The following is a 22,250-nucleotide window of genomic DNA, read 5'->3' as shown; positions in this document are numbered from 1 at the left end:
AGAGCATCATAAACTGCATCATGATGTTTTAACATAACATCCATTTCTGCCTGGAAATGATCTTTGCACATGGCCACAAATACTTCTGCCTGTGTTTTGCGCAGTTCTTTATGCTGTTGACAAAATATATGCACATTAAAAAATATCACTTGTAACCTAGCTTTTTCTGTAGACTGGGTCAAATACAAGTCTTAATTTTTTTTTTCATTTCAAATTTTAACAAAACATCAATTTCACGATTGTAAAATAAACTAATTCACAGTTGTTTGATGCATAGATTTTCAATCAAAATTAAATTTGTAGTAACCTTTATATTAAAAAAAAAAAGAAGACATGGCAAGATAATAAAGTATTTCATGAAGAAAAATACTTGCAACTTCTCATGAATCAAAAAGCTCAATATAATATGGTACTTGACAGATTCACAGCAATCAAATTCACCACAAGACTAGAGAGATTGTATATCAAGTCATCTAAAGACTCCTATTTATAGCAATGGGGTTAAACTGAACCACATGTATCGAATAATCAGGAAATTCCATCATTTGGGGAAATGCATTTCGAGAATTAGTAATGCTCTAAAGAGTAAGCTGAAAAATTGGCAATTTCATCTTATTCTGTTCTATCATCTACATGTGTATCTACATAACCTAATGATTTAACAGATAAATCTAATTTGCTTCTCCTGGGATGAAACTAAAATAAATTCATCAATACTACTTATAGTTAGAGAAAACTAACCAAGTGTTAAATTAGAACTTTCATTAAAATGGTTGAAAATAGGCCTTCACAAAAGTTAATTTGCATATGAATTCTTACTAATACATGTAATGATTTGTTTTCCAGTTTACATGAACATTACAAAAGCCCACACATATGGTAGTATATTGTTACAAATCCTGATTACATAAGATCACAGATTCTACATGTAGTAGATTACTGGGTATAGTTGTTAAATACAGATATTTCACATTAGTAAAGACTCTGGTACAGAAATAATTAACAGATGTATTATGAATCACTCCAATTGCTTTACTATGACCTTCACAAGAGGCTTATTTTGGTTCTCTTCACAAGTACTGTGATTTACAAATTCAACTTTTAACCCCCCAACCCAATTCCACCCCACCACCCCCACCCCTTCCCACTTTTTTGTTTTTACCAGTCTTATTAATTATCAGATATTTCTTTTTGTGCTTGATGGATGAGATAGGCATTTATTCAAATGAATGAAATATGCCCCTTTGTGTTTTAAACATATTTTATTCATAGCAACATGAAATGGATTGAACATCAGGCTTGATTGCCTATAATCGTTTTCTCCACAGTGTCCCTTTATTGGGCCTCTTCAACAATTAAGTCTTATGGGAAAAAATTAAAGAAATGTATCAACTTAAAACAATTTCGCATACATAACTCTAAATAAGGGACAAGGAGACAAAAATAATAAAAAATAGAAAACTGTAGATGCATATATATGTATACATGTACTTTCATGTGCAAAATTATTTTACTTAATAATATCAACATTCCCAATACCAAATACATTGTATTGATAATTTTATTAATCATGCAATTCAATATTTGAGATTTGTATACTGTTGAAAAATCATGCTATGGGGGGAAATGAAGAGAATCAAAATAAGGAAAAACAGACCTCTGAGTGTAGAATAATGGACAGTGGTTACACAGCATGGTGTTTCTAGCCACCAGCTTGATTTAAAAGCTTCAGGCTGGCACATACCAAAAAATATGACTAAAAATAACTCTTAACTCTAAATCAATTGAATGGAAAGATTGCACTAAATTTTGAAAGCACCAATTTATGTAAGTTTACAGTATCATTTAATTTTTCCATATTTTTTAAATGTACCAGCTCAAGTGGCAAAAACAGTTAAAAGAAGGCATTTAAAAAATATCAATTTGGTTTTTACCTTTCCTTTCCACTAAAATACAACAAGATACAACAAATAATTAGACATTACATAATGATTGTACTGAAGCCTTCTTCACCAGGTGATCCATTCTTGCTGGCTTCTTGGAGGCTGAAATTGTATTAATCACTACCTAGAATCTAGAGGGACTCCACAAACCTATTCAGGAAACTGTAAAGAAACTTATCCACAAGAATATGACTTGTAAAGTTGTAATAAAAAATTAATTCAAGATGCCAAATAGCTTAAAGTGAATTATTTAAATCAAAAAAGTACATATGATTAACATATGTAAATTTCATATATCTTTCAAATACATGCCCAAGATTTATGCAACACTTTATTTTGTGGAAAAGTTCTTTTATAGCATCCTGATACAGGTTATCTAGGGAACATTAAAATACAATCACATGATAGTATGCAAATTAATCATGTGACTGTAGCAACACTGGGTCAACAACGAGTACCACTCATGCAGAGCGACATTAGGTGGTACCTTCTCATCATGTTCACGAGTGAGCTTCTGATACTCTTGTCTGTTTGCCTGTTCCACTTGCTCGACATTGCCTGCTTTTATAGCTTTCTTTAACGATTTAGCGTGGAATTTTTCCAAGGCGGTCTTAGCTTTCACCTGAGATATCATGAGTCTCTCCTCCTGTAGCTCATGTACCTCACGCATAGTTTCCCTGGCCTAGAAAAAGGAGTCAAGAAAACATGGCACATGTGAAATGCAAATGATAACAGGAAAGTGAAGGGTCATGTCATGAATAAATGGTTTTCTGGAGCAGACTGAAATTGTTTGACTGAGAGAAAATAACCTTAAAATTTGTAAACTGCTTCATTATTTGAGCTGAAAAGGTAAATTAGGATCATTAGCACATTAACATATAAATAATCCACCGATTCATCAAGAAATTATTAACAGGTATTTATTTTTTTAATACTATTTTTTTCAGGAAGTAGTGTACATGACAAAACCAAACAGATAAGATCTGAAAAATTCCATTTCTGCAGACTGGCATGTTGTCTTGGCCAACAGTAATCCCAAACATACATAATTTTTTAAATATTTCTTATGTTGCTTGTATTTAATGTATGATGTTTCAAGAATATTTATCTTTATAAAGTAACAACAATGACTGTTCATTATACCTTTTCATGCTTTTTACTAAGTGACTCCAGTTCTTTATCCCTTTTGCAGATAACCTTGAAGAATGCCTTTTGATTTTTGAGATCTTTCAAAGGTGTTGGAACCAGTAATGCTGGGTCTTCAATAAAATATACACATTTAAAATGAACAAAGTCTGTTTAGTATTTAAAAATACAAATGTATGACAAATATGTACATGTACTCTGCTGTTCAATTTTTTCATGCAAAGCAAAAATTTTTTTTAGATGGCTATCCCTCATTCCCCGATGCTTACTATAGCTTATTACCACAAAAATGATATGGTGCTGCAATGAAATTTTGCCCTGTGTTATTTTTGCCCAAGGTATTAAAATGCTTTTGTCAAATTTTAAATTTCCCCAAAGACACATTAGTATTTCAGAATGATTTTCCCACACTGAGCTTCAATTTCTGGAGAAAAGAATGAAATGGGTAAAAAAAAAATCCAGAATACAGTGTATAAAATTACATTGTAAATGTGCACCTACCATTTAATAGTGATTGAATTGTGCTCACTGGCTGCCCTGTAAATAGAAAAAAAAGTCGCATCATCTTAATATTCATTGACATGCATAGGTAACACTGTTGGTTGGCAGTTTAGGTACACTGTAACTAGTAATGTTGATTAATATAGTTATGGCTAAGACAACTGGTTATTTTACAAGGTGTGTTGGTTTACAATACATGGTTAAAGCTGTTGGTTTATGGTGTTTGACAGAAACTCTTGGTTTACAGCGTATGGCTGAGACTGTTGATTTACAGCATATGGCTGAGACTGTTGGTTTACAGTGTATGACACAGACTCATAGTTAAAGTGTATGGCTGAGAATGTTGATTTACAGCATATGGCTGAGACTGTTGGTTTACAGTGTATGACACAGACTCATAGTTAAAGTGTATGGCTGAGACTGTTGATTTACAGCATATGGCTGAGACTGTTTGTTTACAGTGTATGACACAGACTCATAGTTAAAGTGTTTGACCGAGACTGTTGATTTACAGTGTATGGCAGAGACTGTTGGTTTACAGTGTATGACACAGACTCATAGTTAAAGTGTATGGCTGAGACTGTTGATTTACAGCATATGGCTGAGACTGTTGGTTTACAGTGTATGACACAGACTCATAGTTAAAGTGTATGGCGGGGACTGTTGATTTACAGTGTATGGCAGAGACTGTTGGTTTATAATCATAATGTATGAATATGACCTTAAATTTACAGAGTATGGCTAAAATTCTTGGTTTACAGTATAATGGCTAAGAGCTGTAGTTTACAATAAAATTTATGGCTAAGACTGTTGGTTTACAGGGTATGACAGAGACTTTTTTAAAGTATATAGCAGAGATTCCTTTATTATAAAATGGCTATAAAATTGTATGTTTATAGTGTATTTACAATTTATGGCTAGCACTGCTGATTTACAGTGTATCACTAAGGTCCTGGGTTTACAGTGTATGGCTAAGACTGTTGTTTGCAGTGTATGTCTAAGACCCTGGGTTCACAGTATATGGCAGAGAATGTTGAGATTTACAGCATTTGGCAGAGACTCTTGGTTAACAATGTATGGCAGGGACTACTGTATAGGGGGAAATTAACTCGCGGTGTTAATATTCGCTATATTCACGGTGTTAATAAATCCGTGAAATCAAGAAACAGTGAATTAGTTTTCAATAACCTCCATGTCTTATTTGGAAATTTGAGAATAGATTTCGATAGGTATATATACGTGCAGTACATGGTCATTTCAGTAATTACGAGTAGTACTTGTCATTCAATTATTTTAATTATCACGCTTTACTTTAATTCAAATCTGCAGATAATAACCTGTATTTGTTAAAACGCTGTTTTAATAGCCAACACTACATGTTTCATGAATCAAAACACGTGGGTCATGGGTTTTGATTACCCGTGCGTAACTAATGTGTTACCTGCATTATCATGCGTAGTAGTTTTTATCGTCATTTGGTTTTAAAAAATCATTCAAATAACTATCGAACTTGCTGAAGATGTGGAAGGATATTATTTTGTTGACATAATTAACACATTTATTATCGTCCAGTGATATTTCGCCGCGGTGTATTATCCCTTCGGAAAGAAGATCTTGGGGTGTACATGAACTCATCGTAACAGCATATAGGAGAGTCATTCGACGTTTATAGTCAAGGACTTTTAATAACTGCACTTGTTTTAATTAATGGTAAATTAATTATTAAATCTAACTATTTTATATAAACCAACCCTGTTTTTCGTGAAGTGAATACATAACGCTGATTAATGTCGTTCTATATATGATACGGATTAAACGGATACAGACAAGGGAGGTAACTTTTATTATATACCGATTCCGCGAATTCAACAAACCGCGATCGTGCCAGAGGAGAGAAAAACGTGAAAATTACAACCCGTGAAATTAATCCCCTATACAGTATTGGTTTACAGTGTATATGGCTTACACACTGGGTTAACAGTGTTTGGCAGGGACTGCTGGTGTACAGTGTATGACAGAGACTGCTGGTTTACAGTGTATGGCTAGACCAATGGATTAAAGTGTATTGTGTATGGTTTACAGTGATTGGCAATCTGTTGATTTTCATTGTATGACTGACAGTTGGTTTTTGTGTCTAGCAGAAACCCTTGGTTTACAGTGTATGGCTAAGACTATTGGTTAACAGTGCATTGCTAGGATAGTTGGTTAACAGTGTATTGCAAAGACTCTTATTTATGCAGCATGACACAGATTTTTAAATTAAAGTGTATGTGCCAAATGCAGATATGTTTTCTCTAAAGTATGGGGTTAGGACAATGAAGTACTGAGAAAGTACATTTTCACTATATCAGTTATGATTTTAGCAAAAGAAATAGTAATCAAAGTACTCATAATTCTGTAAGTTGGGCTCTTTAAACAAAATAGCAAAAATTAAGGCTGCAATGACATCTATCATGAAAACCAATAAAAAAAAAGCTAACAAAAAAATAATATTTTAAAAATTTGACACTGTAAATGAAATATCAAATTTGTAACAGTTGGGATCTCTTACAATGGTCCGAGTTAATCAGGGTCCGAATTAACTTGATACCACCGAAGGTAAACAAACAGATTAGCCTGGTTCCCTTTTCCTACGCCAGCTAAAAATACTGATAAAACTTTCAGTAATTTTCTTTCTGTCCAGCATGATATCAATTTACATCAATCAAACTTATAAAATTTACAATTTGAGAAATGGTTATTGTTTTTCAACCTAACATGGGCAACCACGATTTTGAAGATGAGATTATCTAGGAATGACCTTCACACTATCTTCTCCATACCTATATGGATTAGATAAAGGTCATGGAGATATTAAGTCAGAATGCTATGTAGCTAGGTACTTTATAATGACTATACACACCTTTGTTTTCTTTAAGGGATATTTGGTTGAACTGATTTGGTTGGCCATTGCTTGTTTCTGGTTTAACTATTGGATGAGTGGGTTTCTTGCTGATTTTCTCCTTGGTTATTTCCTCTGGCATTGCAGGGGTTGGGCTCTTGGTTCGGTTTAGAGGATTCACTTCTCGGTGTTGTGGTGAGGTGGGACCAGAGGTTTTACCGTTTGGCTGTGCAGACTATAAAAATCAGAGTGAAAATTTCACAATTTTTAATTGATTCTCAAAGTGTACATGTATTCAAAATTTCATTAAATATATATATGACAATGAATTAAAATTATATGAAAACTTTCACAAATACACTATTGTATGTTTTAAAAGATGTTTTATTATAAAAAAAAAAAATTCATGAGTAAAACTCATATATAGGTATGATATACTAAGTAAAGGATTGGCATATACAATTAAAGAGAAACACATATACAAATGAGTGGATTCATGCATTAAGTATGTATTTGCAATATCTGGGGTACATGTTGTTTAACATTGGTCCAAGCCTCACAGACCACTGGGGGTATACATAATATACTGGTTTTGAACTAATAATTTCAAATTTTGAAAAGTTCTTAGGACTGACAGGCTTAGTGACTGGATAGAATTTCAAAATGAGGTTACTGTGATGTAATTCTTGGCTGTAACACACATTTTCCCAAGGGTCCTTCAAATTACAGGGTTTCTTCAAATTACAAGGTTTAATGATTCTAAGTGTCTCAGTGTGCAAGATGTAATCAAGACACAATGAATTCCAAAATGTCAATTCCATGACCCATTTTGGGATTTCAAGACACCTTAAAGTGTGCAAACTACCATTACAGAAGACACACTAACAGATGGACAGAAAAGAGGAAATGTCCTACCGTAACATAACACGCCTGTCAAAAGACAGGCATGCAAAAAATAGTTTTGTAATTTTTAAGGTAAGTCATTTACATATGTAAAAAGAAATGACCCATTACAAACAGCAATGCAGACACACTAATTAAAGACCACAGACTGGATATTACTGGGGAACTTAAAACTTAAGGGTTATATTCTCTCCCAAACTGTAACCACTTGCCCCCACCCCCACCCCCACCTTTCCTCCTAATTGCCTGTTTTCTTCTATTCCACCCTTTCCCTGTTAGTTTTTCAGGACTACAAATGCTACAATATATGTGTAAAGAGATACCAGTGTATACTTGAGAACCCTTTTCAAATAGAGAGCATATAAACTTACGACAAACTCCGAGTCCTCTAGCACGGCTAACTGCTGACTATGTTTCTCCTGTTCTGATAGGTAGGCTATGGGATTTATTAGTGCATCAATATAAACTGAAAATGGAAGAAAGAAAACATGCAAAAAGAGAATTCTGATAAATATGTACAGAATGTAAGCATTTGTTAAACAGTATGATTGAAGCAAAGTAAGAAAACATATCTAAATGTACAAAAATATTTCATGCCATTTTTATTCCAAATGCAGTGGATGATCTTTTTTTTTTTGCTTGTTTGATACACTTCTAGCTCAAAGAAAAAATTGAAATGGAGAAAGAAAATGTATGTATAAGCCTTAGATTTGGCATTCAATGTGTATTTGAAAATTGAAGAAATTTATTTGAGTTGTTGAAGCAATAATTAGTTCTGCAAAAATGTTTAAAACAGCAACAAAGAAAGCATTAATTTTATGCTAACAATAAATTTGTTCACAAACAGATATACATAGTGTATCAGTTTTTTCCAACCATGCAATATCATTCGTACCATCCAATATCAAGGCCCAGTTGCAAATAATAACAGCCTTTTTTTTAGTACCATACAAGATTTTTTTAAAGACTATGTAGTGCTTCAAACCTTTAAACTACTGCTTTTATCTATGTTGTTGTATTTTATACTTTTGCCCAACAATTCTTGCTCAGAAATATTAAGTTCCTCCCCAATATCAAAGAACTTGGAGAGAAGAGTTTTTCTTTTCTCTTTTTCTCGTTTACTCCAATATTGTCTGGGGTTTGTCAAAGCATCCACTAAGCCTGAAAAGTTATCAGTGATTCACAGACTTAATATACTAACATTTTAATGAACTTTCCTATGTGAATTTTAAGAAAAATTACAAATCTTTTTTTTTATCTAATTTCCTGTTCCTGTAAATTTCAAATCTAGGAAATGGATAATTAAGCTTTCATATATATAGAGAGTACACATGTTAAAACATGATGTTTAATTCAGGTTAGTCAACTAATTCCAAATCAACCAAACACAAAAAGATAATTTATCAGCATTAAAGTAGTATTTTTCATCACTGCCAATTATCCAATCAACAGATTTTATACAATGTCCAGGGTTCTGTACACATGTATATTGGCCAGGGTTCATCAAAGCCTCCACTACGGCTGCAAAGGTAGTTGTGATTCATAGACTTAACATATACACTTTCTCATAATTCAAGTGAATAATAATTCATAAAAAGCTGTCCATCATATCAAACACTATTGCATACAATTCATTTTTCTGTGGAATCATTTATTTTATGGGGTCAATGTTCGTGGGCTAGCAAAATTTTTTACTGGTTTCTGGGGACATCATTTTTTGATCAATTCATTTATACAAAAGATTCAATGAATCAATAGTTGACAAAATAATTGTTTGTGGGGCTATAAATTTGTTGGTAACCCATTAAATCCACAAACATTGGTCCCCCAGGAACAATGATGATTCCACAGTAATGTTTAACATGTCTTAAATCCTGCTAAGCCATCTTCTTGTAAATCAAAATTCATATACACTGACACAGAGTTTATCTGACAGTTTCCAAAATGGAGATTTTTCTAATAAAGCATACTTCTCCAATATACTAAATGTGTTCAAGCATACTTTACAATCTTAAAACCTACGTTAAACTTAAAACAAACTACCAAAACTTAAATGCAATTAATTAACATACTGAAATTCAAATCAAGATAACTCTTACCAGACATATCATCAGGAACATAATCTTTCACATTGATGTGTACGAAGACAGTGGGCATTAATAATGGCAAGTTACACTCGTTCCTCAGAGGTATATGTCTGTAACCTGTAAAGATAAAGAGGAATAAACTGTATGTCATGATTTAATCAATTTCACAATTTGCCACCCCTTATTGAAAGCCCCGACAATTGGCAAAAAAAAAAAAACAAAAACAAAAACAAAGAAGAAAACACTATGTTCTTGCCAAAATTCTCAATATAAAATCCCTTTTTTTGATAAGCATGGGTGCTGAGTTAAAAAAAAAAATATGTAAGAAATCTACATTTCTAATGTAAGCCTGGCCCAACAATCACAATGACTTCTCTGGAATTTGAAATAAATTTTGACCTGGTGTCTATAAAATCCATGCTTCCAACAAGAAGGGTATCACAATAGTTCACCAATAAATTTACCCAGGTGACCTTAATATGTCCCTAGGGTTTATACCTGGTCTTAGTCCCTCCACTGGTAGCACCCTGTGACCCAACAATTTATTGTTCTCATCCATCACAGCAAGCCGTATCACTGCCAAAGTCGGCAACACAACCTGAAAAAATAAAGATCGTTGATCAACATCTTATATAAAAAATTAACATAATCAAGTTTTTCTTTCTTGTAAGGGTTATTTTTCATTTTTATTAAGATATTAAGAATTCCAACAAATAAATTCAAAGATAAATGATACACATATTTATACTAGTAGTAATCTTCAAATATAATATTTAATAGCCTATCTATAAGCACACTTTAACAAATGAATTAGTTTCCCTTTTACACAAAGACAACTTTTCTTAGTACTGAAGATTCCTTATTTTACGCGAGTACTTAATATCACGAAATGGCCCAAGGGCGTCAAATAGCGATAACAAAAATTAGAGAATCGTTGATTTATCTAGAGATTTTACATACATTAAAGCGCTATAAAAATAAAAGCGAGTAATTTTATTTCATGAGTGGTGCTTCTCGCGTAATTACGCGATAATTTATTCCTCGCGTATATTTGGGAATCTACAGTATACCTCTTCATGTCTACAAACATAAATTGTCCTTAACCAGATCCAAAAATCAAACCTCAAAGTATCATATGTGTACCCTTTTCATGTAATGAAGAATTGTATGTCTTATTCGTAGGATTCATATTTTGGCCAAGGCATAAGTGTGTAAATCATGACCATCACTAACCTTCCCTAATTAGGCTTGCAATATAGAATTCATGATCAAACTTCAATTGCACTTCATTTTGAATACACCATAAAAAGTAAACGTGCGAGCATAAAATTTTAATTCAACCTTATGATTATCAATTGTAGTGATTCTACAGCCAATAAAAAAAACTATAAGGGAAAGTGCAGTATATAAAAAGTATGTAATAAAGATTCTGTGAAAGTTTCATTAAATTTTATTCAGTGGTATAGGAGTTATGGATAGAGATGGGTACCCTCCAATGTTAAAGAATGGCAAAATCCACGTTTTGCTATGGGAAACCCCAAATTTCTTTCCGATCAAAACGTAAAATAGATGCACAATGCCATATGTAATAAAGATTTTGTGAAAGTTTCATTACATTGCATTCAGGGGGGTAATAGGAGTTACCGATAAGGGATGGCTACCCCAAAGTGTGACGGACAGACGTATGGATGGACATCCCATTACTATATACCCCCACTACTCAAGCAGGGGTATAATAATACAAGAACTGCAGTATATATATGCTAAAAATCTATCTACTTTCAGCCATCAGGGATTGACTTCCTTTGTAGCAATTAAATGACACATACTGTGCTAGAGCTCTGTTTCTAAATAGTACACCTAAATCTCACCTTTTTAAATACAAATGGCTCCTCATCATAGACAGGATTAATGCCATTATTTGGGACTGTTCTAGTTCGGTGACGTTTACGAACTGTATCTGTGGGTAGACCATACATATCCACTTCAACATAAGTACCAATTTTTTTGTCTGTTAAAAATTGCCCTGATATAACCTGAAAAGAAGAAGAGTTTCACTGTATTTGCTTAAAAGATTTACTTATAACAATCTTAAATTTTAATACATGTATCTAACTTAATTTTTTTTCCTTCTTGTACTGTATTCCAATTTCTTTTGCTGTATTTCAATTTTTCAAGTCTTTACCTTAATAGTTAATGTGGCTGCCACTACACCATCCATAATAGATTCGGCAAATGGATCAAATCGTCTGTCATCTCTCCTCATAAAATCTGGCTTCAGGATGTAGCCACATTGATTGTTGTATTCAAATATTCCAAGATTTAATTGCATGGCAAGATCTGAAATGAGAACAACAGTCAAGTATCAAGGAATGGCAAGAAAAAAAATAAATAATTATATCCTGCCAAAAGAAACTCCTCAGTTATATTAATGGCAGTGACCAAAATTAGTGGTTGCTGAGTCACGTTTTTGTATCTGAAAATTTTGTCCATTCACATATTATTTTTTTAACCAACCTAAAGTTTGGAAGTTTAATGCCACAAGTTGGCAACCCGCATTCCAGAAGATCTAAAAAATAAAATGGAAAAAATTAAATTTTTACCTCTTGAAATCATCAGGGTTGATAATAACGAAATTACAAAAAAAATAAAATCTAATTAATATACACTGTAAATGTGGAAATTTTGCAATCGTAATTTTTGTGATTTTTTATATGAACAAAACCTTTCGTGTGATATGATTCAAAGAACATTTTGCATCGAGTTAAATCTTGCAAAGTTCTTCCAATGGGGTAAATTTTGCCGAGTTCTTCAATTACAAAATTAAAAAGAAATTAACCTATGCAAATATTTCCACATGTATATTGACCATAAAATGGTTACTATATGAGGGACACTTTTTCCAATTAATAATAATTAAGATGGCAGACCTGTGGAAGGAAGTTACTGGAGTCCACACGTGTCCCGCGGGGGTATATCCTACTTAACTGTCTCTTATTGTAACTAAGGGAGAGTTAAGGAACATATATGTACATGTATATAATCTTATAATGTAAGTTCTACAGAATATCTGAGCCCTGAATAAAGTGTGTCTGGGAAGAACATGTGCAATGCTTCAATTATATGGATAAAATCAAACTTGACAAGAGAGAGGTAACAGAAATTATCTGATAAAATACATGTAGATTACTAGATGTATTCCTATACAATTCATAGATTACATGACACCGCGAATTCAGGCATCGTCCACTACACATCAAACAAACACCCAAAATGTTGTCTTCATATACATTAAATCTGTGATTAGGATATTACTAAAAATTGGAACAGCCATAAGATATCTATGAACAGAAATAAAAGATCTGCATAGCAGTATATAATCAGCACAAGGATACTTGACAAATTCCACAGGGTATTCTTTCAGAAGACTGGTTGCCTGAGTTTCCACAAAGGAGGAGATCTCGAAACTTTTGTTTCTCTCTAAAAATGTAAAATCAACAAAGTACTACAGCAGTTATTTAGTATAGGACTCTTATCAGTATAATGCATGACAAATGTCATCAATACTCAACCATCATCAAGTGAATCCCAATTTATAATGTTATTCTTGGAAATCTCTTAATTCAATAATGTTCTGTAGTATTAAGCTATTTTTGTCTTTTTTATGTACATGTACCAAGTACAAACACACTAAGAATATACACATATTTACATCACAAAATCTCTGTGACTTACTTTCTGAAGTTTCAAAGGAATGGAAGTGAACTGGTTGAACATAATTAACGAGCATTGACATTTCTAGCCCAGCCTCGGCTTCTTGTCCAGCTGTACCCTGAAAAGTAGAATTTTAAAATTTTATTATCATTCACACATACAAACAACATCCTTAAAATGTATAAAATTAATCTAATTTAACATTGCCTCACTGTCCATAAAATGAAGCATATTTTATCATCATTTACAAATACATTTAACATCCCTGACATGTAGAAATCTATCAGAAACATTTGCCTCCCTTTTTAGTCATGAAAGCAATGCAAAATTCATAGCCCTGACTTGTATGTTATTTGTGTAACACATCAGTACAAACCTTCTCAACATTGAACTGTCTTCTCTCTTCATTATCATCATCCCCATCATCGTCATCGCTGTCAGAGGAATCAGATGCCACATCCTCTAAATTTGCATCAGGGCCAGGTACTCCTTGACTGAGGTTGTCCTCTGACACACTCTCTGACCGTTTTCCCCCCTCACTGCCTCCAATCCCACCCCCAGTCCCACCCCCTTCATCCACAGAATTTGTATCCTTCACTGGACGCTGCTTTGGCTTTTCTAAAAGAAATTAAAAATGAACACCTTGTGAACTTCAAGGGTTCGATAAGTAGTACATATCTGAAGCCTGAATTCAGTGTAAAAAAAAAATTCAAAAATTGTTGTTTTTTTAATTCTTTCACAATTTCAGTCATATTTTGCAATAATTGAATTTTTTACTTTTTTGGATGAAGAAACAAACTGATAGTAGCCTAATTGCAAGTGCAAGCATCACTCAAAACTAAGTTGATAGTTAAAAGCTGGTGTGATATAATAAGCTGTGCCATTATGCAAAAAAGATTTGCAGGCATGTTACTAAGAGACATTAGAGAACAAGAATATTCTCAAAGTTTGCTGCAAAAACGTCACAATTCTTGTGGCAAGATTATTCTTTTTGTAGTAAGTTTCAAGCACTAAGACCTAATTACAGATTATATGTAATTTCTAATTAACACAGTAGAACGCATACATGAACTTTGCAGTATTATGAAATACAATGTGAATAATTTGTATTAGATGGTTAAATTAAAAGCATTTTAGGTAGTATGGCTGTTAATTTAAAAGAAAACACAAATTATCTACATAGATCTGCATTCTTTACACGTGATTCTCAATCACACAACTCAGAAACTGAAACCTCAACAACTCTGCTTCTTACAGCAACATTGTATAATTAAACACTTAAACCCTGTAAAGAAAAGTCTTCCCATTTCTTAAAATTAACCACCTACAAGTTCAAAATCTCCTATGATCATTATTCAAAGAGGTATGCTATACAACTCTAGTGGGTTGGTGAAATAGAAAGCTGAACAATCTTCAATCATCCACAATATTAGGTCTTACACCTAAAAACCAGGTTATTCAATAGGTTTCACAATTTCAGATCATTTTCATAAGGTTTAGAATCAATGAGTGAGATTCCTTGCAAGGAATATTTTTTAATGTTTTGTAGGAGTTATCTTCCTTGAATCATTCTCCCTTAATTCCATAAAATATCACACACATGGTAATGATCATCCTGTCAACATAAATTTCAATTATAAGACCTGTGGAAAATACACTGAGAAGAGAAGAGTTATCTGGCATGATTAGAAATGCTAGCAGCAGAAAGAGAGAGTTTGGCAAGTCTGCCATTACTGAGAAACCTGGCCGACTAAACCGAGAGACTATATATGTGCTCCTGCGGTGGCTATTGTAAGTCTGTTAACGCTTAGTGCAGAATAACATATTGTTAAATGAAACACGAATTACCTTTTTTCCGTTCTGTAATTGGAACCAACAAAATTTTTTTTAAACAAAAAGATCCACGCAGAAATTCTTTAAATTATCTGATCATGCTCTCTCATATGTACTGTGTTAAGGAAGTTTGCAAGGGGTATGTTCATTCAAATGTGCACATTGATTTTTTTTTTTTTTTTTTTTTTTGAATAATTTCCTATTTGAGTCATTCACATTTGCAAAAAATTTTATGCAACAAGGCAACAATCTTGAGCATGCCATGACTGAAAGTTAGTAAGATCAAGATTCTGACCATGCTGTGGACCAGTGTAGGATTTCAATCTTACCTCTTTGGTGGAAATGTTTCTTCTTGTTCTTGACGATAATTTTACGCATTAGACTACTGGGGCTTGGCAATGGAACACCTGTATCTAACTGTAAAAGTAAGCAAATAAACATGCAACCAGCTTTTTATTCGATATACAGATATACCCATAAGCTTTGTTTTTTCCTTCCAGCAGTGTTTTCCCTTTATTTCAAAGTAAAGGGTTAGAGATCAATTGTAATAGGCTAGGGGTTGAGGTTTATAAACAAAATCTCTGTGGACCTTACAACAATTATTTTGCAAATTTTTGATTTCTGAGTGGCATTTTTGTCAATTGGTCAATTTGGCCAGTAGCCAGTTCTTAGGGAAAACACTGCTCCAGTAATATTCCTTGTCAAAAAAATGTAGCCATTTTCCCTTTTAACAATGGCTGGAAAGGAGTTTAATTTGAACATTACTGGTAAGAAGCTGCTGCAGGGAAAATTTTCATAGTCTTTTTAATGCAGTATTTTTACATTTTGTTGAATGTTTCAATGATCTTGGTGGCTTTCAATTAATGTACTGAAGTACCGGTAATCTGATTAAAATTTGGTGTATTTTCCAATCTAAAAGAATTGAACCAATTTGGGACTTTACATTAAGATCCACAGAAATATGTGTTTAAGAGGTATATTAAACAAATGACCAGGCCATCTTTAAAACAATGTTTGCTTGTTTGCTTGCCCTATCCTGACTCAGGATGAAAAAATTGAGTCGATAGGTAGGTGAGAAATTTTTTTTTCAAAGAAAATTTCACAATCAATGCTGAATTTTCAAAATCTGTTTTCCGGAGTGCATAAAAAAAAATAATTGCCTCCTAGAGGTTAAAAAAAGTTTTTAGTTGGACCATTATTAGCCAGTCAGTCGGGAGAGGGCAACCAATTTTTTAAAGATGGCCCCAGCAGAAAATGTTAAATTAAGATTACTTATAAACTAAAAACATCTATTAGTATATTTTTTCAATATAAAGTTGAATTACAGTAAATCCGTCTAGTGTGTCTGTCAGTAACATGTCACCAAATATGTTCCTGCAGTGGGCTGCCATCTTAGCTTGCTGCCTTTGCCTGGAACATTAGAACAAACAACTATGAATACAAACCTGTTGAACATAAACAATTTATATAAAATTAAATATATAATACAACAAAGTAATAAAGTTTCAGCAATTTATAAAAATTAATTATAAAAAATAATTTTCTTTTTTTTTTTATTTGTACCATCTGAATGCTAAGAAAAATTAAAAAACTACAAGATTCTGTTAAAAAATTCTACAATAAATATCAAATTTGTAATTTAAAACTTACGAGCAGTGATTTTCAAAAGAAAGTATAACTGGATATTCTGATGTTTTGAAAGCACTTTCTGCGATTGCTTCAATAACTTCCTGTGAAGAAAACATATAATGATGCTTAAATATTCTCCTCTTCCTGTGAGCACAAACATTTAAACACATTTTAGAAATTTCTGAAACTGTAATAAAGTACATTGTACAACAACATTATTAAATAAAATTTAAATAAATGAAAAAGATTTATAGAATGATGATGTAACAAACATTCTATAAGATGATTTGATATGCAAAAGCTTGTTCTATGTATTAAAAAAATTCTAAAAGGAGACAGGCTACTGACAAATAAGTTGATGATACAAGAATATCAGTTTTAAGTCAAAATGTCACAAATTCTATGGTCAATATAATGACTTTGTTTGCAAGTACAATCTATTGTTAGGTCAAATGCTGACTTATGTCTTTCATAAAAATCATGATTTCATTATTCCTATACTGAATTGTATACAGATTTTTTCCATTTCATGATCATGGTAAAGGGCATCTGGTAGATGTGACATGTTGACAGAGGATCCTCACTCCTCCATGACACCTGATCCCACCTCTTGTTTTCAGAGGTCTTTGTTTGCTTTGCTCACACTTTGTATTGTTTAATTGGACTTTTGGGCAAGATTACCGTTCTTTATCTTCACATTTCATTTATACTGACCAGAAAAATATTGATTTGGACAGAGGAAAAGCTATTTTTGGTTAATATAAAACTAAGTCCATTACCACAAAAGGCTGTATTTGTTTCATTTTGTAGTTCAGGACTGAAGACAATGAAGGTTGATTGGAGTCCAAATTTTCATTAAAATATTTTTGTAGTAGCTTGAATGCATTGTTCATTTTATAGTGTTTATTGGGTTTTTTTCCCTGCTTTACAAGTTGTCATTTTCCATCAATATTTTTAAGAAATCATCCTCCAGTAGGCATATTATTTTTTTTCTTTTTGGGGAATGATTTTGAAAAAAATAATAATAAAGAAACAGAATTTTTTTTACATAGATCCTGTATGCAGGGAACAAGCTTCATCAGTGGGCAAATTCAAAAAAAGGCAAAATTTTTAACACAACTGTGTTGGGGCGAATTTAAAATGGGTTGAAATTGTTTGCAAGTGTGACAGGGCAAACATAAAATGGGTCAAGTTAACCCTGTTAACAAAGACAGATGAATGGGCAGAAATCTTCACTGAGAAAACTTTACTATATAACCTCAGGGTTGTCCCTAAGAATTGAAATAGGAGGGTACATTAAAAAAGAAGGGGGTGTGTGGTTCCTCCCCTTATGAGAGGTTAAGGGGAATACCAGAGTAGCCAGGGGATAACATCATTATAGGTGGGGAAATTCCCTGGCCCTGGGGTCTTAGGGACAACTCCGTAATCTAGCCAATAAATGGAAGAACTTACCCCATGACGAGGATAAGTAAGGATAAGTAAGAATAAACATAGGATGGATGATTGGACAAAGCTCAGATGATGGTACTTTATTGTTGGACAATGTATAGTTAACACTAAATGGACATTTCCAATATTTGTATAGGCATAGTTGGGTACCTTGAAAGGAACCTCAGTGCACATGGTGTATCCATGAGTAATGATGGGTTCTTCATCAGCGTTTCTACCATCCCAGCAATCTAACTCAATACAACGACACCCTGTAAGTAGAACCTGTCTGTACATCTCAACGGATGATCGCCCTGTCAGTTGGTGGCCTACAAAACAAGACACAACCATTAATTTACCAACTGCTTAGGTCACAGGAACAATTGTTCTTTCCATCTTTTACAACTGAATCCCTTCTTCTCAGCATTTAGAATCCAAAACTAAAAATATATAATGCCATTTCGCATCAGGGGGTTAATTGTTAAACTCAGATAATCCAGGTTAAACTTATCCATGTGAACCAAACCCTTCTGACTGGCCCTGAGAGGCTGGAGAATTTAAATTTCAGAACACTTGTATGTTTTACTGACAGCTTAAAATTTATGATGTTGCTGACAAATAATGAGAGGATGTAAAGTTAACTTCTTACCACAGAAGATGTTGTATGACATTATTATACCCAGTTGAATTATGCTTACTCCTCCTTTAACATTCAGTATGATGCCAAATATAAATCACTGTTTGACAGTCTGATGTGAAGAGAGCATAAGGATGTCAATCAATGGATTTTTACTTTTTCATTTGTAAGGTCTGTAGATAATCAATTATAACTGGAAACAATGAAGTTGTGAGCCAATAGCTGGATCAGAATAGTTTTACCCTGCCCACTTACCCAGTGGGTATGTGTGTGTAGTTCAACCAAGTCCTGCAAACTTACCCTGGGTGTGTAGTTTAGCCATGCCCTGCCAACTTACCCTGTATGTAGATGTGTATAATTTAACTATGCCCCACCCACTTACCTTGTTGGTAGGTGTGTTGTTTAACCATGCCCTTCCAACTTACCCTGTAATTAGGTGTGTGTAATTTAACCATCCCCCACCCACTTACCCTGTAGGTGGGTGTTTATTTAACCATGCCCTGCCCACTTACCCTGCAAGTAGGTTGTGTAATTTAAGCATGCCCCACCCACTTACCCCGTAGTTAGGTGTGTGTAATTTAAGCATGCCCTGCCCACTTACCCTGTAGGTAGGTGTGTGTAATTTAAGCATGCCCCGCCCACTTACCCTGTAGGTAGGTAGGTGTGTGTAATTTAAGCATGTCTTGCCCACTTACCCTGTAGGTAGGTGTGTGTAATTTAAGCATGCCCCACCCACTTACCCCGTAGTTAGGTGTGTGTAATTTAAGCATGCCCAACCCACTTACCCTGTAGGTAGGTGTGCGTAATTTAAGCATGCCCCGCCCACTTACCCTGTAGGTACGTGTTATGACTGGAATTACAGAAGTAGTGTGCTAGAGGTTGATTCATGTCATGGCTGAGATCCAGGGAGTCTGGAGGGACAATGTTGTTATCGTCACTCAACAGAAATCTCAGGAAGCCATCCTGTGACAAATGCCCTGAAACAACAAAGATTTTAAATAAAAAGACTAATCAAAACTCACAGTTCCTATATTAAAAAATGAAAGTATAGGATTAGATTGAAACCAGCACAAAGACTTAAATTTATAAATTTATTTAAAAAAATAGTAAAATTATTCATCATTTGTGAGTACATCTGTGAATACTGAATCCTAGTTTTATGTCTTCTTCAACAGGAAGTAGTAAAATGCAGTGGACTCCATTTAACTGTTAAAATTACCAGTTACACAAAATAATATGATGTCATTCCAAAGCTGGATTTTTCCAAGGATAATTTTGAATTCATGGTGGTTAGCTAACAGATTGATTTAATATTTATGTTTAAATTGCAAAATATCAAATTCTACATGAATTAGCCATATTTTCTTTGAATATTGTCCTCTTCCTTAACATATTTGGGGAAACAGAGCACAACTAGAAAGCCTATAATAGAATTTTGTTAGTATGCTCTACTTAGTTTACTACAAGGAATTATAAAATATTGTCTTCATGCATCACACAGAAGGCTGCTGAAATACGGTAGATCTCAGAATAACAGAAAGATAGTCAAAAGTAACGTGTTTTCACAAATATATCTAGTATTTTCTATTAAAAAAAAAAAAAGTGAGTTTTTGTTGTCTTTCTTTTCAAAGATGTTTGAATACAATGAACAAAATGTCAACTGATGAATGTAACAGAGTAAAACTTAATCTACATGAAGAATGTAATGAGAACATTTGTTTCATAAAATACTGAAATTCACATGAGTATATCAAATGAAACAAGAAATTATAAACCAAAAGAAAGGGAAAAAACCTCCTACCCCCCTCTCTTTCCCATCCCTCTTAAATAAAAGTCTGTTTTAAAAAAGGTTAAAATGTACATCACCTTCAAAATAAGAAAAGATGACAAAAAAAATAAACCTAGTGATCATATCATACTTAAAAACATAACCCTTGTGGATTATGGAAAAAAAAAATTGAACAAGAAAATGTGAGAAAACCATCATCCAAGAGTGTTAGAAAACTTGGACAAACACAAAATATATCATTCACCTTACAGTGTTTGTAATTTTATAGCTTGTATCTTTGTAAATAAATGAAACAGCAGACCCAAAATATGCAATTAAAAAATGAAAATTCCACATTGTTTTATCAAAGATTGCCTGATTAACATTCATTACTTGCCATATAAAGTTAAATCTTGTTATCTCAACTCTATGGGGTTGAGTAAAAACTTTTGATATATCCGAGGATTTAAGATATTGAGGTTAAAATACATAAAGTGGTTAAGACTTCCAACTCACTTTCACATATCCATGATATCTGAGATATTGATGTTTGAGATACTGAAGTTCAACTGCATTAAAAGACAAAATTTGAATATGTTTGTGAACATATTGTCAAGAATATTCTTCCAGGTATAATGAGGGGTAAAATCCCCAAAACAATATATATTTATAATCATTAATAAGCTTTTACCTAACCGTGTAATTTCATTGTCATACATAAAATTATTTTAAAATGATGTTCCACTTTATAGTAATGAATGTTAACCCAAAGCAGAAATGATGGTAAAAGAAAAGAAAAATGCTTCAATCACACCTAATAAACAGTACATGTAAATATAGATGAAAAAATAATGAAAGGCAACTTAAATGGAACAGAACACTCTACTTCATTTCTCTACTACCTATCCTTGGTCCACATACATTAATTAGCATGTAGACCCTGGGATAATATTACTTTGATCTGCTTCACTGAATATTCAAGCTTTTTGGTGAAACTGATCCAGTAATCAGTGCATGCCTCTACCCACTTACCTTCCTCTTCTATGGAAATGAGTGAGAACAAATAGCAATATATGTTAATTGAGGTGAACTGAATTTTCAATCATTTATGAAGTACCGTAAAATTACAGGGGGTATATCTTTACTGTTTTCAACTAAATTCAGTATGAAAGAGTTATTTTTATTAATTTCGATGCACATTTCACCAGTCAAAAAAATTATTCTATCAACCTCATGCATGTACTCCTTTTCATTATAATCTTTACAAAATCATTTCTCAAAACAATATATTAAACTAAATGAAAATGCTACATCCAGTCTCTCTCTCTAGCAACCTTCACCGACTAATCAAAACAATCAACATTCACAAGACAAAAATGAGTGGGACAAATATGAACTTTTACTTTCCTGTTTTAAACTTTTTTTATACTAACAAAATAAAGCATTATTCATATAAAAAGAAAAATATCACATATTCTGATATATAATAATATCTCTTTAAAAAGATAACTGTAATAAATTCAGTAAACAATGTACCTTTTGCTGCCATATTTGCCCTAGATTCATACTCGTCTATGAAGTCTTGTGCCTGCCGCACGGTGTAGTAGGGGTAGAGAATTTCATTCAATCGTGGATCTCTCTGCTGCTTGTTTAAAAATTGCACAAACTGTTCCACTGTCAGATACGGCTTTTTCTTTGCTCCCCTACATATCAAAAGAAGAAATAAAAATGTGTGTTTCAAATTCACAAAACATTTCAAACTAATAAAAAAAAAAAATAT

General features: G+C 33.1%; 1 protein-coding gene across 6 annotated transcripts in view; it reads right to left on the bottom strand.

Annotated features, from left to right (window-relative positions):
- The window catches only part of LOC133182967 (1-phosphatidylinositol 4,5-bisphosphate phosphodiesterase classes I and II-like), a 76,124-nt gene that overhangs the window by 5,606 nt on the left and 48,268 nt on the right, over positions 1 to 22,250 (bottom strand). For 4 of the 6 annotated variants that reach the window (XM_061317866.1, XM_061317868.1, XM_061317867.1 and 1 more), the window contains 21 exons: positions 22,007 to 22,173; positions 19,533 to 19,679; positions 18,237 to 18,394; positions 16,659 to 16,738; positions 16,334 to 16,418; positions 15,338 to 15,425; positions 13,552 to 13,793; positions 13,197 to 13,293; positions 12,857 to 12,941; positions 12,392 to 12,464; positions 11,979 to 12,030; positions 11,647 to 11,801; positions 11,333 to 11,497; positions 9,960 to 10,059; positions 9,474 to 9,578; positions 7,746 to 7,840; positions 6,493 to 6,706; positions 3,591 to 3,626; positions 3,087 to 3,202; positions 2,431 to 2,625; positions 1 to 113 (listed from right to left, as the gene is read on the bottom strand). The exon at positions 1 to 113 is cut by the window's left edge and continues 159 nt beyond it. In XM_061317866.1, the coding sequence (XP_061173850.1) occupies positions 1 to 113; positions 2,431 to 2,625; positions 3,087 to 3,202; positions 3,591 to 3,626; positions 6,493 to 6,706; positions 7,746 to 7,840; positions 9,474 to 9,578; positions 9,960 to 10,059; positions 11,333 to 11,497; positions 11,647 to 11,801; positions 11,979 to 12,030; positions 12,392 to 12,464; positions 12,857 to 12,941; positions 13,197 to 13,293; positions 13,552 to 13,793; positions 15,338 to 15,425; positions 16,334 to 16,418; positions 16,659 to 16,738; positions 18,237 to 18,394; positions 19,533 to 19,679; positions 22,007 to 22,173 (2,568 nt within the window). Of the gene's footprint in view, positions 114 to 1,934; positions 1,947 to 2,430; positions 2,626 to 3,074; positions 3,203 to 3,590; positions 3,627 to 6,492; positions 6,707 to 7,745; positions 7,841 to 9,473; positions 9,579 to 9,959; positions 10,060 to 11,332; positions 11,498 to 11,646; positions 11,802 to 11,978; positions 12,031 to 12,391; positions 12,465 to 12,856; positions 12,942 to 13,196; positions 13,294 to 13,551; positions 13,794 to 15,337; positions 15,426 to 16,333; positions 16,419 to 16,658; positions 16,739 to 18,236; positions 18,395 to 19,532; positions 19,680 to 22,006; positions 22,174 to 22,250 lie in introns of all 6 variants that reach the window. The other 2 variants (XM_061317870.1, XM_061317871.1) reach the window with 2 other exon arrangements.

The sequence above is a fragment of the Saccostrea echinata genome, unplaced genomic scaffold (genome assembly GCF_033153115.1).
Source record: "Saccostrea echinata isolate AGI-Se365-2 ecotype Australia unplaced genomic scaffold, CSIRO_AGI_Sech_v1 ptg000009l, whole genome shotgun sequence".
NCBI lineage: Eukaryota > Metazoa > Mollusca > Bivalvia > Ostreida > Ostreidae > Saccostrea > Saccostrea echinata.
The sequence above is the reverse complement of the archived record's forward strand: the minus strand, read 5'-3'. Positions and strand labels throughout refer to the sequence as shown.